At 30.3% G+C, this 19,871-nt stretch overlaps 1 protein-coding gene across 4 annotated transcripts in view; it reads right to left on the bottom strand.

Moving 5' to 3' along the window:
• The window catches only part of LOC130453367 (mesotocin receptor-like), a 178,759-nt gene that overhangs the window by 116,879 nt on the left and 42,009 nt on the right, over positions 1 to 19,871 (bottom strand). For all 4 annotated transcript variants that reach the window (XM_056793072.1, XM_056793071.1, XM_056793073.1 and 1 more), the window contains one exon: positions 4,165 to 4,492. In XM_056793072.1, coding sequence (XP_056649050.1) covers positions 4,165 to 4,492 — 328 coding nt within the window. The remainder of the gene's footprint in view (positions 1 to 4,164; positions 4,493 to 19,871) is intronic.

The following is a 19,871-nucleotide window of genomic DNA, read 5'->3' as shown; positions in this document are numbered from 1 at the left end:
ATATCTTCAAGGGTATTCTCGTAAAAATATAATTTATAAGTGTCTGCAACGGCCAAACTTTCTACAAAAAAATTAATAACTCAAAAAGTATGCATTTTTCAAAAAAGTTTCTGACAAAAGTAAACTAAAATTTTAAGTAGATTCCAAAAATGTATTAATATAAAGGGTGTTCTATTTAAAATGACAGAGTTATCGATAGATCCGGAAGTCAGATATCTTTGAAAATATTTTAGTTCAAAAGATCGTATCCGAAAACCCAAACGTAGAAATTTTCATGATTTCACTATAAGTATTTTGCCATAAACAGATAGTTTTAGCCCATCGTGGGACACCCTGTATATTTGTAGATGTGTATCCACATGCAACAATTATAGCACGTTTCCAACACTTCTTTTCGGTCAATATTTGGCTTGGCATCATCGAAGATAATTTGATAGGACCATTTTGTCTTCCTGCACAGTTGGCCGGTCAGACATATCTTTATTTTATAAAAAATTAACTTCCAGTTCTTTTGTAACATTTATCTCTTATTATCTTCACACTGGTCACCTGGATACAATCTTCTAGATTTTTGGGTGTGGGGATATCTAAAATCGCTCATCTACACAACTCCGATATTAAACTAAGATCTTCAACCTCGTATCATACAAGGCTGTAACGTAATTCGTAATAATCCTGGTATATTCGAACGTATTCTGCAATCAATTAGACGCCAAGTAGATAATTGCATATTGGCTGAAGTTACACATTTTAAAAAGCTTACCTAGCACATTAAACATATGCTATGAGATGTACTATTTTTTCTTTATGTATAGCACGTGTTGTTACTTCTAATAAAATAAAACAATTCGACATCCTTCATATTATTAACCGCACATGTTTAAAAGGACTTTTCATCTTAAAATCATCAACTACAATATATTAAATTACTCAGAAAACATGCTGTTTTTTGTACCTTACTTTGATTCGAACTTTTAGTTCTAAAACAGTTTAAACAGTTTATTGATAATCTATAGATTTCAAATTGCTCCCCTCTCAAAAAGAACGTCAGTGCTTATAAATCCGGTAACCTTGTCGGCCACAAAATATAATCTCTTCGGTCCTTCCATAGCTTTAGATATACAGTGGTAGGTATCGTCTAACATCTGGGCAGCAGACGAATTAATTCGGATATTATTTCATGTCATGAAAGTTGTGAACTATTCGATGTTTTCAAGGGTCCAATTATCGTTCCTCTATTTATTCGACACCAAGCATCCTCTTTTATGGATATTATTCACAACCTTTTCTCTATTCTATGCGAATTATTATCAAACCAATGCCGGCAATTATGTCGATTAATAAATGCGCTCAAGCAAAATGTTGTTACACCTTTATACGCAATGTTATTCATAAATGTATTATTCGAATGAATTTATTTCATAATTGTTGTCTAAAATTGTAATCAATTTAAAGGATAATATTCATTCAATGTAACTTCACAAGAATGAAATTTTTTCAAGTATCCTTCATTGTAAGTTTTGTTGAATTGTTGAGTTGTTGAATTAAATTTCTACGAATTCAGACATATCGGTGGTTTCTTATAACTCTCTCTTGGTATCTCCAAAACCAATAATCATCAAAAAAGTCATTTTTTACGTTTTTCAGTTATGATATCTCACTAATATTATAAATGTGAAGTAAGTTTGTTTGTTAGGATTTCACGAGAAAACTACTTAACCGATCATCATGAAACTTTGTACTCATATTCTTGGAGGTATTAGAAGTAATACTTTTACTACTTTTAATATTTTTTAAAAAATTTCAGAATCTAGCATTCTAATAATGAAGGTCTAGCCCAGAGTACTGTAATACATTTGCAATGTATTACCAACGCGACGCTCACGTCAATATCCAATACTATTGACTATAGAAACAACTGTTTGGAATTTTTATATATTTATTGTTACTTTTTTCTCATTTTATATGCAGTATAAAACGATTTTAGTTTTTGAAGTTAGGTGTTATTGTTGTGATTAGATGCTATTCATTATGATTCCAATTATTCCCAGTGATCTTCCATGCCAATTCAAAAGGGTTCAGTTTCCCGTCAAGTAAGCTTTCCTGTTATTATAAAAAAAAACACAAAAGCAGATATCACAGGTAGCGGAAGAGCATTTAGAGAAGCTATGCTTCTCCAATGGTCAATTATATGTAGCTTTTTCGCGTGTGTCTAATGCACGGAATTCACACATATTGCACCCGATGGCGAAACTTATAGTATAAAAAATATCCGACATAAATACTCGGGATATTAATTCTTTTTAAATTGTTAAAAATTAATATTAATCATTTTTCTTAAGATAAATATGTTTTAACCTTATGTTTTTGTATTTCAATAAAAAATGTTATGTCATTGTATGTAGAAATTTTTAAAAATAATTCATAATTTTAGGTAAGCAATAAAATATAATTATCATATTGATTCATTCCTATTATAATTATCTCTGATACTTATTCAATGACGTCAATGCGAGCAAAACCGCGGGAAAAGGCTAGTTATAAATAATCTATCAATTCCTAATATCTAATGTTCAAGTGATAAAGTATGTAGAATAAACTGGAAAGTCAAGCACTTAATTGTGTTATTCAAATTTGTCAATGAAAAATTGGAAATAAATGTGCACAAACTTCAAAATGGATTAACTTTTGATAACATATTGCGATAATTACTTTGGATATTAATAGTGTTATTAATAATTTAATTTGATGTTGTTAATCCCTAAGTCAGAGATTCATTCAATTTGGTATCAGTAAATTCAGTAATATTAACTTACCCGATGTCGTCATATTTCAAAAATATGACATGAATAAAAGACCTGCCAACACCAATAGATGGTATGAGAAATTTTTCATAACATTCATAATTAATCCAAAAATTTGGTGTTCCTTATATTTTGCCCGACCCTGCATAACTCAAATATCTAATACTTTTTCTATTTCTGGAATCTCATGATTGACTATGCTAAATAACCATTAACTCATTAAAATATAGTCTGATGTTGCCAAATTTACCAATTAATACAACATGACTATTAAATAGAATGTGTTTTAACCATAAAATAATATTCAGTCTAAAAAAATATGTAATTTTCGATTCAAATTATTTAGATTGAAATTTGTAATTATATATTATTATTGTCTCATTTATTATAATTATGATATATCATTACTTATATATTATAATTTCAAATATATTTATTGATTATTTCCAATTCATAATAATCATACAGAATTATAAACTTCAACTTAATTGTTCAGGTCTTACTTATTTTTTTTTTCATTTTCAATTTCTATGTTACACGTATGTTTTTATATGTTCAGTAGTTTGCTAGTGCGATTTTTGTAAACGTATTTACAACCATAATTTTGAGTTCGCTCTAAATAAACTGCATCACAAGAAGAGAATATTAAGTAATATGTACCATACACAGGACCAAGGAATCAAAGGACGATAGAAAACATGTAAAAAGCTTATCAATTCCAATATAATTGTGGATAATATTAAAAGGAGGATGCTTCCTTTTGGGGATTTGAAATATAAGGAAGAAAAAAATTTGTATCATTTAAATTGTATCTGATTAAAAACTTTGTATATAATAATTAATAACAGATTTTATAATTTCAATTATCATCCTTGATCAAGATCAATAGCGGAACACACATTATTTGAACACAAGAGCAATGATGAAATAAGGGATATATGTGACATCCAGGCTGTAATGAGACGGGTGAGAAATCGGCAAAGGGAATGGAGAAACCACGTGAACAGAATGTTAGATTGGCTAATATTGCAAAGGAAGTATTGCAAATACATCCCGACCACCAGGACGACCACCTACAAGATGGTATGGAAGCTGGTCTTCATCATCCCTGTTATAGCTAGGCAACCATTGATGCAAACACACTAAGTCCTAACGTAAGATAAAGAAGAAGAAGAAGATCCTTTATCAATTCACATTTTTGTAAGCTTATATAGCTTACTCTCAGGTATGTTATTGCCACATCCTCTCAAAAAACCCTCATATAAATGGTTGAAATATTTTTCGTTTGAATAATATTTCGTAGTTTTTACTTAAGCATAGATTTTTTAGAATATCAGTACATCTTTAGAATATAGCTCACCTGCGGAATACAGAAAGTTAAACTCACAACCCATGCTGCATAAACCATTATCTTCGATCTTCTAGATGTCCAAGAGCAGTAGGTCAACGGGTAGCAAATAGCCTGGTGCCTGTCAAGAGCTGTTGCCATCAATACATACGAGCTAAGATAGGGTCCCAAGGTTTGTCCGTATTTCACAAGTTTGCACATAAAAGATCCTCCTTTAAATCTATAAGTAACATCCCAACTGAGTTGAGGCAAGTCGCTTAGAAATGCAGTAATTAGATCGGCAATGCTTAAGTGTAGTATAAAGAAATACATTCTCGATAACTTTTTTCTTCCAGTGTATCTAGAAACAGAAACATAATAATCTATGAACAATTGAAGATTTTTGTTATAATAGGATAATCAGTAAAATAGAAAATGAGGAATTGGACCTTGGTATATTCTTAATATTTACTATCACACATTAAATTATGTTATATGAGAGACACGCTCATGTGCAAGTGAAACAAGTATTTAGTTGAGCAATTACGCAATGATAACAAGACGCTTCTTTACATACTCACGTTTTGTAACATATAAATATAACATATAAATTCGTCAATTTTATGAAAAATCGTTTGTTACGATTAGAATTCTCAACAATTCATTTTATGTAAATTACGTAACTAATAAATAATAATAAATAATAAAATTTTTCAAAAGGTAGCTCGTGTATACAACAGTGGCGCAGTCAGTGGAATTTAGTTCAAGTATTGCCTAAACAAATGGAGTCATTTCTAGAATTTCAAGTTCCAGCACAAATTGCTAACTAGGTATAGCAAAGCTCCCGGATAAGGATTTCAACTGCTAAAGAAAGAATGAAAATATAAGTGTAACAATAATCTCGTTTTTTAATCTTCACCTTGATTATTTTTATTTAAATTATAAACACATTGTCACCATGCTTAAGCTCCTTCAACTACAATATGAGCTTAAGTTGCTCTAGCAAACAAAAAACATCATAGATGACATGAGAGATCTCCTAATATTTCGGAATAAGATAGTGATCAATTTTTTAAAATACTTTTACAAATGCTTCATATAAAAATAATCTCAAAGGACGATCCGCTGAACTCTTTAATTCACGTGACCTTCCAAGATATTAAAACATTATCATCTACACACTTCGTAAAATCTTCGCACTTTTAATTTAATTTTGAGATTACAAACTAGAGAAGCAAAAATGTATTCAGCTATTATAAACAACACTCAACCGCTAATCGAAACGTAGCACAAACATGTTTCGTAGAAATCGAACTCTACCTAACTATTTTATTAACTGGTCTAATTCTAAGAATCAGTCAAATAGTGATCCAAAAAGTGTCTATGCAGATATTTCGCGCATACAACAAGAAATTCAGTTATCTCACTATGAAAGCCTCAGAGATAATCGTAGATCAAATAATATACTTTTCCATAGACCTAGTTAAAATTCACACAATATAATTTTTGTGGAAGAATAGGATGTACTTCAAATAGTTATCTGACTCTTTAAACTAAATCTCAGATTGCAGCTCATGAGCCTTTTAGATTGAATCAAATCAAATTCCAGATCCACAAAACCAAATAGGCCAAAATTTTCATCAAAGTTTAATATAACCAAACTCCTCAATCAATTTCTGAATTATCATTGGATTCGCACCAATAAACGTCTATGTTTACAATTATTAAATTAAGTTAATCGAAGCCAAACTTCTCGTACCCTAGACAAACTATCAACGATATTTCAAATTATATCGACATAATACAATACAGAAAAATTCATAATTTTATTATTGATTTCAGAAAATTGATCATTGCTCTTGACTCCAAGAAAAGGTTCACCACTACCGATAAAATAATCTGAAATTTCACATTATCTAGAAATAGTCGGTCTCAAAACAAATCAAATAGATTCAAATCTAGTTCTCGATCTGAAAGTTCCTCCAATCAAACCACAAGGCTCTAGCACCTAATAATCGGTACGTATAGTTTTTCCAATATCAATTGTAAAAGATAGTTATGAGAGGAAAAATCAATATTAAATAAATACACACGGTACTCACACCAAATTGAGAAAGGAAAAATAATTTACACCCCCCGTACAAAATACGGTGAACAACTAACAAACCGTCAGTCCATGTATACTCATCATCTCCACTTTTTACGAATAAAAACATCGAATCGTAAACATAAATGCATTTCTATAGGCCGAAGCGGTCGGAAAGCTATGTATACAATTTCTTTCAGTGTGCGTGGATAGGTGAGATTTATTTAATTTATAAATTTCTTTAAATAAATAGAAATATGGCGTCTTTCATACCACGGGCAAATGAAGACAATAAAACTGCACAGTGTAGTGAGAATAAAGACAGATATGAATTGAATGGAAAGATTTAGATATACAAACACAACAAGTTATTTTAAATATATTCGAATGTTTAAAATAGGAAAATAATCAGCAATCTAATATGCAATCATAATAAGAATTGCTGAAATAACTAGAGAAAATAATTTTTCCATTTATCGAGTAGTCACGAAAGGGGTTGCTGTGGATCATTCCCAGAACCGAAACACATGTGAAAAAAAAACTGAAATCAGTTTACAAAGCTACTCAAGACTTTATACGTAAGACAATTTATATTTTATATGAAGAGAACAGGGTTGCAACATTAGAAATAATACAGCAAATGGTAGCAAATCCAGAATACAATTATACCAGTAGAAACATTGCGTCAAGTTTTGTCAAACACAAAAAACTGAATAAACGGATCGCAATAACCGAATTGCCAAGGATAGTTCGATGGCGACGGAGTTCTAATAAACGAATGGGATACAAAAAGTGCTCAGTTCACGTCTGGTATCCTGTTTAAACCAAACTACATACATAGTTTGAAAAAAAATTTATACCAAAACCAATACTATATCAAAAACACATTGGATTTTAAAGAAACATTAAAAATATAAAAATTCCTGATGAATTTGCATATATTCCGTTAGATATGGTTTCTATATATACAAATATTCCTATTACCATTGTGAAAAATATATTGATAGAAAAATGCGACAAAATTAAAGAATATACAGAAATACCTCAAAATGAATTTATAAAAGCTATAGAACTAACATTTACAACAACGTAATTCAAATTTGAAAATGCAATATACAAACAAATTGATGGTTATCCTATGAGAGCTTCCAAGTGTTTTAGCACAATTAGTAATGGAAGATCTCGATGAGACTGTCCTAAGCAAACTTGATATAAATATTCCATTGTTTTCTAGATATGTAGATCATTACATTCCTGCCGTACCAAAGAATAAAATTGGAAATCAAATTGAAAAATAATAACATAAATTTTCTTGATAACATTAAAAAAATTTAACAATAACATAAGAACAGAATGGTATACGAAACCAATTTGGTCCTCATGATATTTAATCTTCAGTTCGTATCATCCTATGGCTCAAAAAACATCACCAGTTTGGCTGTTAGAGCTATCCACCTATTAGATCCTGAATTTAAATGCTTAGCTGTTCAAAAAGGCAAAACTGCATTGAACGAAAATCATTATCCAGAAAAAATGATAAACAACATATTCTAGAGAAGGAGAAAGAAATACTACAATCAATTAAAAAGTAAAACAAAAACAGAACATCAAAATATAAAACATTTTTTCTATATGTACAAGTACTTTCTCAAAAACTATGGATTATTTCAATAAGTAAGATATTAGTATAAGTTATAAAGGACATAATACATTATCCAAATATTTCATTTCATTGAAATCTAAAACACCAAAGAACAAAAGAAGTACTATTATATATCAAGTGCCTTATACTAATTATGACGCTGTCTACATAGGGCAGACATCTAAGTATATAGAAAATAGACAGAATGGTCATCAATACGATGAAAGATATGAAACTTCATTAACGAACCATGAAATATCAAAAGAACATAAATTCAATTATAAAGATTCAAAACTTCTTGGAACGGAATTTAATAGACGAGAAAGAGGATTCTTAGAAATGGCCCTTATTTGAAAGAACGAAAAAGCTATAAATAATAAAGAAGACCTTAGAATTTAAGTAAAATTCATAGCTCTATTTTGTATTTCTCAGTATATAGAAAATAGACAGAATGGTCATCAATACGATGAAAGATATGAAACTTCATTAACGAACCATGAAATATCAAAAGAACAAATTCAATTATAAAGACTCAAAACTTCTTGGAACGGAATCTAATACACGAGAAAGAGAATTTTTAGAAATGGTCCTTATTTGAAAGAACGAAAAAGCTATAAATAATAAAGAAGACCTTAAAATTTAAGTAAAATCCATAGCTCTATTTTGTGACTTTAATACAACTACAAATAATTTGATTGATTGCTGCTACATATTTTTAAGGTCTAAAAACTAAGAAAAAATTACTTTTTCTTGTTAAAACAGATTTCTATTTTGATTTTATTCTTATTCTGATGTTCATGATGTAGGTGATCTAATAATTAATATAAATACGCAAATCTTCAATATGATATTTTGATAAAGACTGAAATAAGTCGAAATCTCAAATGAGGAACATTTAGTAGCATAAACATATCAAAAGGTCTAAGAAAATAGAAAAATATTTATATTGAAATGCCCATTAATTATAGAATAAAAAATTATAGACGTCGAAAGTGAAGAATGGCTGGCTACTGCAAATAATATAATGAAGAGACTCTTCAGAAGGCCATTGAAGCTGTGAGCAACGTTAAAGATGCGTAAGTATAAGATACCCCAACAAACACTTTTCAATTCAAATTAAAAAACCTACGAATGAACCTCACTCGATTTTTACTAGTGATAAAGAGAACTTATTGGAAAAATGAATTTTGGAATGCTACCAGAAAGGATTCGCACGAAGATGCGAAGATGTACAGACCACAGCAAAATATTTTCTAAATCTTCGACCAAACCCTCCCGAAAACATTACACGTTCAAATGCTAATGTGTCTGAAAAAGATATGAGAATTTGGTTGAGAAAAGTAGAAAATTATCCCTTAAAGAAAATATTTATGGAAATTTTCCAAGATGCGACAAGAATTTATAATGGTGTTGAAACCTAGAAGGAACAAAAAATGCATATGAAGTAAATTTACTTTTTCGGCATCAAGTTCAATGACTCCGCCTATGATTATAATTATATCCCTCTAAGCGCATTCCAGTAAATATTGTTGTTAGTGTTTGTTCCCTATCATTGGGGTATAGATACCAGTGACAATATATGAATGGTTGAAATCAAAATCAAAGGTATTTTACACAAGACCCATTCAACTCACAAAATAAGTGATTCATGTATCAAACTAGAGATAATATAGCATTATGTCCTAATTCAACAAGAATTTTGCAACCTCGGATGTTTCTCTTTTCAAGCCACTCAAAACACGTTGGAAACAGACAGTATTACAGTAAAGAAAACTTAATCCCTTAGATCAATTAAATTGACTAAATTTTGCTCATATATTAGAGAAAGCAATTGAGATTTTAAAGGAATTGATCACTATAAATGATTTCAGAGTTTAGTGTCCCTTTCCATGAAATCCAAGGGCTATTGATTCCATTAAATGTTTGGAAAAAGAAAAATGAGATCAACCATAGCATGATAAGACTTAAAATCAACTATTCAATTCAGTATGAAGATTTTTGCACTATCGTTTCACCAACCAAACTATAGGAATTGCAAATCTTACGATAACTTTCAAATTCTTTATAAAATATATGGATAATTTAAGCGATTAGAAAGTAATAAAGTACCAGATTGGAATAACTCCACTATCCAAGAGGAATTAGCATCTAATGAGCAAGAGTTAACACAAAAAGACATAAATGACAAGAAGAAAGAGAAATAAGAAAGAGGGTGTAAGGAAGAAGAAAATGAGAAAGTTAAGAATTTGAAAATTTCTATTGCTGTGGGAGGGTATGAAGATAATCGAAAAGAAAAAATGGATACTAAACCTAATGAAGTGAAAACCCCAAGTCGTACTGAAAATTCCAAAGAAAAACAAACTCCCGACAAAATAACGAGAAAAGGTTTAAACTCAAAATTCTGAAAAAAATATTATTCAAACAGACGAAAGTATAACACACGTGAAGACTCTAGTCAATTATAATATAGAGCCTCTTCCAAGCACTAATACTAGTGAACCATTGATGATTAATTCGATTTCTCCCATTAATAATGTGAAATGCAATAAAGAACTTTGTTTCATGTGCACACACAATTTTTCTTTATCAAATTATGATATTAAATATCAAATATATTTGAGGGCATTATACGCAAAGTGCTAAAAACATACAGAGAGTTTATGTTTCTATTTGTAAATGAATTAATATTATTATGTTTATTAAAATTATATTGATATAATCCAATCTCAAGTTCCACTACAATTTCTGTTAATTGAGTTGTAGCTTTTCAATTATTTTGTATTATTGTTTAAGTAATATTCAATGTTTTGTATCCGAAGTTCATCAAATGCCTTTAGATAATATATAAGTTTTTAGAAACTAATTACGATTCATTGTCTCAAAAAAATTTCAGATCTGCAGATAAAACAATTACTGGGACATTGACCATAATTAGAAAATATTCTTTTCTTATCAAAAAATCCATCTGGAAATAATGTTTTCTGTGTTCATACTAAAGAACAATTGCTAATAATGTCGTTATCAAGGAGGTTCATAATTTGTCTTTTTGTAAGATGCCCAAATTGACATAACAATCTGATATACCGCTAAAGATGCCAATTGGATACTTTACCCAATTTACTTGATTTCACTTGTATCCAATTTATGATAATAGAACTAAGTTTTAATACATTCTATTATTTCCCAAAAATATGTAGCACGAGATAATAATTCTTCGTTATTTATTTCAATGCATGATTTACAAAGATGCAAGAAATTAATAATGCATTAAAACTTTTTTCCCGATATTATGCTTATATAATAAACGATAACGTGATGTGCTATGCGATTGAAACATTATAAGACATTTTCTCAAGGTGTAAAAATGGAAATATTTGGTTAGTGTTTGAACCAGTACTCGTAACTAAAACTTTCCCGGAAACAAAAACTGAAACATTCACTGTAAATGCAATTCTATTTTACTAGAGTCTACTGCCAATACATGAGACATATGACCATAATAAGAAAATATTTTTCTCTAATCAATAAATCTATCTGGAAATAATGGTTTTTTGTTTATACTAAAGAAGAATTGTTAATGTCTGATATACCGCTAAAGATGCCAATTGGGTAATTTATCCTATTTATTCCACTTCACTTGTATCCAACACTAATTTATTGTAAACATTTAGTCAGTGTTCAGTTTTGAACCGGTTCTCGCAACTATAACTTTCCCGGAAACGATAACTGAAACATTGACTGTAAATGTTATTCTCTTGTATACTTTCAAACTATTTAGAAAGCTCCGCTTTTGTTTTTACCAGAATACAAACCAGTGCAAGAAAAAAGACAAATATCCCCACCGTATCTCATCCCATAATGATTGATTGTGACTGTTTTCAGAATATAGCAACCAAGCTAGACACACCTAACTATAACTGAAAGCGTTTGATAATATGAACATAAATTATCTACAAGTAACAAATAGAAACTGGAAAAATATTCCAAAAGTTTAGACGAATTTAAAAACTTAAGAGAAATATTTTCTAACTTCCATAAACAACAACCACATTAATCGTTGCTGTGATCGTTCTCTATATGCTATTAGTGTGGAAATATAAAAATCAAGAAATTTTTCTCCGAAACAAGGCACCGAAATCTTTATGACAAACTCCACATCGAAACCTTCGAAGAAGTGGAACAAAAAATTGATAATGATGTCTATTCTATTTATAATTTCGTTTATTTTGTATTTCATATATTACTGATTTAAAAATTGTTACTGTCAACTATTCATTTTGTATAAATTTAGTATCCATCAAACCATAAATAGATGAATCTTCTAGCCACCCAACTATGTATTAAATATAGCCAGGGTATCAGATTGATATTTTCCATTTTATTTCTATCTATCAAAATAATTCGATGGTTCGAACGTTCTTTGTATTTAGAGGAATTTTTAGATTTTTAACTTTTGGATTACACAGTAAATCCCAATTCTTCAATATAGACATCAACCTTGTAATTTTAAATATAACACCCTATATTATATTGCCCTTTTTTAATTTAGTGGTTAAAACAAAGGTATGAGACCAACCTATTTGATTTCCGCACGGCTTAAAAAATATTTAAGGATATTTGAGCTCTGATTGAAAATTGATTATATTTGAAAAAATCTGCAAAATAAAAATGGGGCAAACTGGCATCATTTGTAAAATTCGAAATTCATACAGTAAAAACAGAGACCCAGTATTATTCACGAATCACGAAAATTCAATGAACATAAATTTAGTGTTTAAAAATTTATTTTGCAAATGATGCCAGTTAGCATCATATTTATTTTGTGGAAATTTCCAAATATGATATAAAAATTCAAATGAAAACTGTAAATCTTTCGGATTTACACATTTTCTAGGCAACTAACTTAAAAATACGTCTTCTTTGAAACCGTACGTCTTTAAGACTCACCCCCTGCCACTACATTACTATCAATTTCCAAATCACGAAACAAAGAGAAGATTAGATCTATCTATGGGAAATTCCGTTGTGGTCAGCCAGTTGTTGAAACTCAGGTTTCAACGACAAATTACAAGTTTTCGAGAAAAAAACGTTGGAATTGATTGATTGGTAGGGTTAATTACTTGATAATAGAATAAATTGTGAAAAATTTCAATTAAATTGTAATTGATTATGCTGTATGTGGATATCAGAAAAAATAAATTTTGCCAATCGAAAAAATGACTCACTTCACAAGACTAATCAATTATCAGAAATTTTGTTGAGAAAACACCATTAGGATTGTTAAAAAGAAATAAAGTATATTTTCTTGTGTTGTATATATTAATTTAAATATCTGAATTATTAAACTATTAATTGTTATTGTTATAACAGTCGTAATATTTAGTCAAAATCAAATAATGATAACGTACGAGTAATGTAACTTCTACAATTAAAAAAATATATAATTCTAATGAGAGGGATGTACTTAATGGATTGACAGCAAATTATCAATATTGGACTTGAGTTTTGTAAGGAATAATCTGCTTCTCTTGTTAATAAAATTGTAACGGTAGTTAAAGTTATTTCGAGATATTCTGAGGAAAATGCGATCACAAGCTTTTGCACCTGCAGACAAAATTTTTGATACTCTCTTCTAAATTTCTATTTCAGCTTTCCTCATTACCGCTTAGCTCGAGTAGCTCTTCTTGTCGTATCACATTCTCCATTATCGAAACCAAATAAATTTTCAAAAACCTCCGCGTACAGTTCTTGACCCTCCCAACATAGACACCCGTTGACTCTTCCGTGGAACCCTGGTGGTCCACTGGACCACTCGGTCTTAGATTGTCAGTGCTCACGTCTTCTAAACAACTAACTCTCGCACGTTTTGCGTCTAATTATTATACTACGGGTTTGTTGCGATGTTCTCGGCTGGCACAAAAGATGTGAAATGAATAGAGATGGGAAAAAACGAAAAACAATAACTAAGTGAAAAAGGATAACTAAGTGAAAAAAAAACGAAACTGAAAATTTGAAAAATTTGGGAAGATTTAATTCTCTACATCTTGCCGTCTGCCGGATTCCGACCCGGAAGCGCTCGATCTCACCAAGATCTTAGGAAGTCTACTAGTGGACGTTTTAATTGGACCTTCATGAAATCCCATCATATATCTCGTTAACTCTAACTCAATATCATAAGGTCCTAAATATTTTCTACAAAATTTAAAACTTGTTGTAAACTGAGTACAGCTACCAAATCTCCCTTCTTATAAATTTTCGGTTGTAATCTTAAGTTATATTGACGTGTATTCTCCTCCTTTTTCCATAATAGACACTCCAAATATGCTTATCTATAAATTCATGTATTATAATGTCATATATTTCTCATCTTCGTCCCCACTAATAGTTCAAATAATGTTACACCGATACTTCTCTATAGATGACTATTCATAGCTCTATCAACTATATTAGTATTTATACCAGTTTAAGGGTTTCTAACATGATTGGACTGATATAATTAGTCTAGGTCTCATCACTTCCTCTTCTTTTTCTGAAACAGCTTATCTTCTAGCTGTTTGATAGATAGGTTCCTCGTTTTCCGCTAGAAGTTTTATTTTTATATCCAAAGTCATGCACTTATTTGGTTATTATTTAGTCATCATATTCTTAACTTTTGCTCTAATATTTGAGTCTACAATACGTAATAAATCCACAAGATCCCCTTCGGTGGCTTCATCAATTCTTACATGCATCACAAAGTTGTCTTTTGTCGTTGGTATTATTGTAATTTCAGTATCGAAAAATGAACGAGTTGTCTTGTTCGTTTTGTGATAAAACGGGTGAATCAGTGAAAAATCCAAACCACAAACGTTTTTCATTATTCAAAAAGCAGCAGATCGAAGAAAATATGGCATTTGTGAGAAAATACAAAGAGATATAAACTACACATCGAGCTTGTATTGCAACTTATTTTCTGTTTATTCGATCATCAGCTATTTAGTCCACGTAATGTCTTCTTCTGACCAATCTTATGGAATTAATCGTTTTTCCTGTGAGTAATTATTGGAACTTTCCACATCACTATCAGTTATTTGGATATCCTTAATCTATTCAAACTTCTTTTCACGACGTTCTTTATTTTGGGAGAAGTTACAGGGCGTTAGATCCGGTGAATAGGGTGAAATGGAATGTTTTTAGATGATAAAGCTCTTCCTTATAGTACATCTGGTGGTATGAGTACTTCGACTTTCAGTTATATCAAATTCTTTAAAACGACTCACGTATAAGATTGTCTAACAAAAAGTAAGCGTCCAAAATGGCTGAAATATTGATGATACTTCCGTATAAAGATTTTATCATTCATTATTCTAATACATAGTAAAAAATATTTTGATGTCTACCGAACGATCCAATAACATAAATATATATACGTTAGTTTTTATTACGAAATACCTTCTTTGAAAGTTTATCCCTAAAATTGTTCAAACAAGATAACAAATCTGAGAAAGTCTTGTATACCTTAGAAATACGCATCTTCCCTTGTACTGTGGACTTCTACGAATAAGAATTTAAAATATAACCACTCGTTGACGATGACAATTTTCGTTTTCTCATCCCATTTGTAAGCCGTTGCTTCTAATATATCCGTGGCGTGATATCTAGAAAAATACTCGGAAAAGTCCATTTTTCTATTGTTATAGCGCACTTTTTTTATATAGTTCGGTATAGCACCATTTACTTTTAAACACTTAATCAATACATGCAATCGAACCACTAACCGATCCCGTGCAAATGCACAACAATGTGGGGTTCTAATTTAGTTCGTGTTGTCTATAAACGTAAAAAATAAAGTAATGGTTCAAATATAGGGACGTCTAAACTTGAAATCTAAGTGATCCTCGTCTTCACTCACGTCTCTAAAGGAAATAGTCCTTTGGAAACCATACGTCTTTCGGATTCACAAAATATCTTGAACCGTCAGTGTTCACGTCTTCTAAGCAACTGACTAACCTTCGCGCGCTTTTCGTCTAATTATTACATCATAACATATTACCCCTCTTACAATAGAGATAAGAGAAAACGGAAAACGATAGAAGTTTGGAAAATTTGGAAAAATATAATTCCATACAATTGTCTTTGACTAGTACCACATGTGGTTGAGTACGGTTTAGAAATGAATCGCCGGAACTATGCTAAATAAATTCTCAGTTATTAACACGCTTGTAGCGTCAAAATCCATCTAATAATCAGCCGAATAGAGTTGTTTAGCTAGTGCACATCTTTCAGGATGTAGTCTGCTATCGCTTTCATGAGGATTGATCAATTTATTGTTTGTCTTTACATGGAATACTGTAAACGTCATTCGTAATTGAAAAAGCTGAAGCTTTATCTTTTAGCTTGGAAAAAAAGATTTGTTTGTGAAAATTGTTTTATTTGCAAATTAAATTTATTTTTGTACTTTGAAAGTTTGGTGAGCGTAAAAGAAATGTCTTATAAATAGTGGAGAAGTATGACTTTCAGTTAACTCAAAAACATTTTCTGATCTAGAGTCTGAGTTAAGATTAATAGAATGTTAATTTATGGATGATTATGTATTAAGCAACATATTGTACAATAAAGGTCCAGGATAAGAGATATATAAAACATAAAAAGATGTTTGTGTTGTGGAAAATAGGATTGTAAATTGTTTAATTCATATATCTACCTGCGCTACACGGTTCCCTATACCAGCATATCACGATGGAGTCATCCAATCTGCGAATAAATCTCGTCCCCAGAAATCTATGTCTCCTACTCCTATGGTGAATTTGAGGTAAGGATCAGAACTAATCACAGTATCTAGGTTTCGTTCAGGCCATTATTATGCACGGAAACGATTATATTATAAACATATTTTTTATGACGAAAAGTTAGAAGAAGAGTACTGGAATTAACATATCTAGCACACGGTCCATGGCATAGATGGCAAAATAGGTGACATAGAAGCATCCATTGGTGTATCAAAAGTTTGTTTATGAAATTTATCATTAGAAGGAAAAATATGTATTGTTAAAAAGAAATGAGATTAACTGATCTTTATTTATATTACAATTAATTATGATGTGTGATCATTTTTTCTCGCTATATATACAAGAACTTTCACAACAACTATTAAGTCAATTCGAGGAATAAGAGATTAGTCTAAATAATCAAGGACATGAAACATTATCAAAATATTTCATTAAAGTGAATCTATATCACCTAAAAACAAAAGAGGTAATATTAAATATGAAGTACCTTATTATGATTGTGATGCTATTTATAGGACAGACATCTCAGTATTTAGAAAATAGATTGAAAGGTCATCTATACGGTAAGAAAAACACCTTGAATAAACTAGAGTATAACAGAAAACATACATTCAGGTTCAAAAATTCTTGAACACAAGAAAGAGTAAAAACTGCGTATAATAAAAAGAAAATATAGAATATAGAATATAGAAAATATAAGTGAAATTTATAATTATGTTTTAGGGTATGATTTATTAAATTGGTGGGATATACTTATTTTAGAAATATGGAAAATAATAAAAAAAATGTGATTAAAACTGGTTTCCATCTTATATTTCACGTTGTAAGTATTGATAGATATAATTATTATATAATAAAATAAAATCGAGAATTTTCTATAAAAATTTGTAGAATTGTAATACATTGATATGATTCAATAAATAACACTAAAAACGATATAAGACATTAATATTCTTCTTTTTTATCGTAGTTCATATCTCAAATCCTACCACTTGCTCCTTTTGTATAAATACATAACTGATTATGCATTAGATATCTGGGATAGAGACACACAGTAACTCATTTTTCATCTATCAGTGTATATGTTTCCTGTCCAAGAACACCCTATGCCACTATTTTATTTCTCTATTCTCCTAAGCAATATATAGCCTAAAGAAATCTCACTAATAACAGCAATCTCAAACATTTATTATAGAAACAATTATCGCAGGAAAATCTTGGCCCGAAATTTAATAGTGCAAGTTCAAAATCTAGAAAAAAGTCAAACAATGGCTTTTCCGCTTTGTACGGAAAGAAGTTCATTGGCGGGAGAGCTTAATTTATATGGATTCGTTAAGTTAACAAGTTTTTATCTAAGAACGCAGTCTATGTAGACGAGGACTTGGTTATAAAATTGCGCGTCATGCAGTGCAATCTTGAATATTAATTAGTGCTGTGATTGTATGTTGAGCCCATTTTAGGATGATCTTCTACTTGAACAGGAATAACGATCCTGTTACAAAATCATTTGTTCCATAATCAAAAAGGCACCTTCTGTAAATCTTAATCAATTAAAAATCATTAGAATTGCTTTTGCACTTGCTAGTTTCACTACCATGAAAAATTTTTGCAGATATATGTTCCATTGGAAGCTGATATGAAGATATTATCATTAATTGAGACTCATCTTTCTCATGCCACTTTTAATCAAACTCTCCAGCAATCAGCTATTGATTCCCCGAAAGTAGGATATAAAAATATTATATTTGAATATATATACATTCAAGATTCGAAGAGATTTGTCCCCTCACCTTATAAAATTTTCAATCAGGTTATAAATACTTTGTACTGTACTTTTATGCTTTTTAAGAAAACCTCTTAATTACCAGGTACGAATAATTTATGATCATCATTTATAATCTCTTATCTCATTTCATGTGTACATCGGGAAATATGTTATCAATGAGAGTATTTTGCGAGTCGATGATTGTGCAGAAGTCCGTCTGTAATTTTATGCATCATCCAGTAGTTTCATATAAAGCAACTTTCCCATCGCCAATATCTAACAGTTGTTTAGTTTCGGCGGATGGTTCCTGAAGCATTTGAACGCGCATGTTCATCATCAGCGTACGTTGAACGTGGAACAAGTGGAAGTGCATTTAAAACCCACTAATTAAAATTACTCCCACTCATTTTGTATAAACAGTTATGAAAGTACCAGAGCAATTTTTTCTTGTTTCCATTTCGATTTTGGAAGAAGGTGGTTTTAAGTAAAGATTTCTTGCACTGTAAGGGTTAATTAACTCATATTATAACCGTTGATTACAGCTACATCCTCAATAAAAATTCTCTCCTTATGTGACGGGAAATACGTCGAGTACACTAAGAGACCCGTAAATTTCCGATTTAAACATAACATAGCTCATTTGAAATATGCACGGATAAAAAAATCGAGTATTGCCGATCACGCTGCCAGTCATAATCATCAAATAAATATAAATAATTGAAAGACGCCTTGAAATTGTTGAAAGTAAGAACAGTTTAAATAGAGACAAAGGGCCTATTCCTTGGAGTCTATTCTATATTTTAGTAATTAAGGATTACATGTGAACATTTCCACTGAAGAGGTTTTCCCGAGAGAATTATTTTTCAAGGGAGGTTTCTCGATGGGTGAATTTAGTATAAAATCATTGGTTAATAGGTTTTAGTTCACGTTTGGTCTCTGAAAACGATAATTTGGTTATCGAAACGCGCGGCAGTCAGTGTAATTGTGATTTTTGGTGTAGTGATTATGTAAATGGTGTATTCAGTATTTATATCAGGAACGATTCCAAAAATATCAAATATATACTAAACTTGTTAATTTCAAAAAACTATGATAATGAATATAAAAATTTGTCCTGGAGAAAAGATTAACAAAACATGGAATTGGGTGAAACTGTTTAGAAACTATTGATAGACTGACTGAATAACTTATGATATTTATGACTACTTTAAAACATTCATTGAATCATCAAGTCAATGGTTACTACCTTTGAAATAGATTTGTCAAATCCATGTGTTGGCGGCAAGTTAATGAATTACACCATTTGAAGACCAGAACAAACCTTCATAGATTTTCCAGCCAATTGTGGAAAATCGTTTGATACTAACTCAATATTAATCAAAATTCACGAAAAACAGAGCAAAAAAATAAGCAACAGAATAATTGAGTTACTGTATAGGATGGATAACATAATAGTCGACACAAACTAAAGAACAGAAA

This window comes from Diorhabda sublineata, chromosome 2 (genome assembly GCF_026230105.1).
Source record: "Diorhabda sublineata isolate icDioSubl1.1 chromosome 2, icDioSubl1.1, whole genome shotgun sequence".
NCBI classification, from domain to species: domain Eukaryota; kingdom Metazoa; phylum Arthropoda; class Insecta; order Coleoptera; family Chrysomelidae; genus Diorhabda; species Diorhabda sublineata.
Note: the sequence above shows the minus strand (reverse complement) of the source record. Positions and strands in the feature narration are given on the sequence as shown.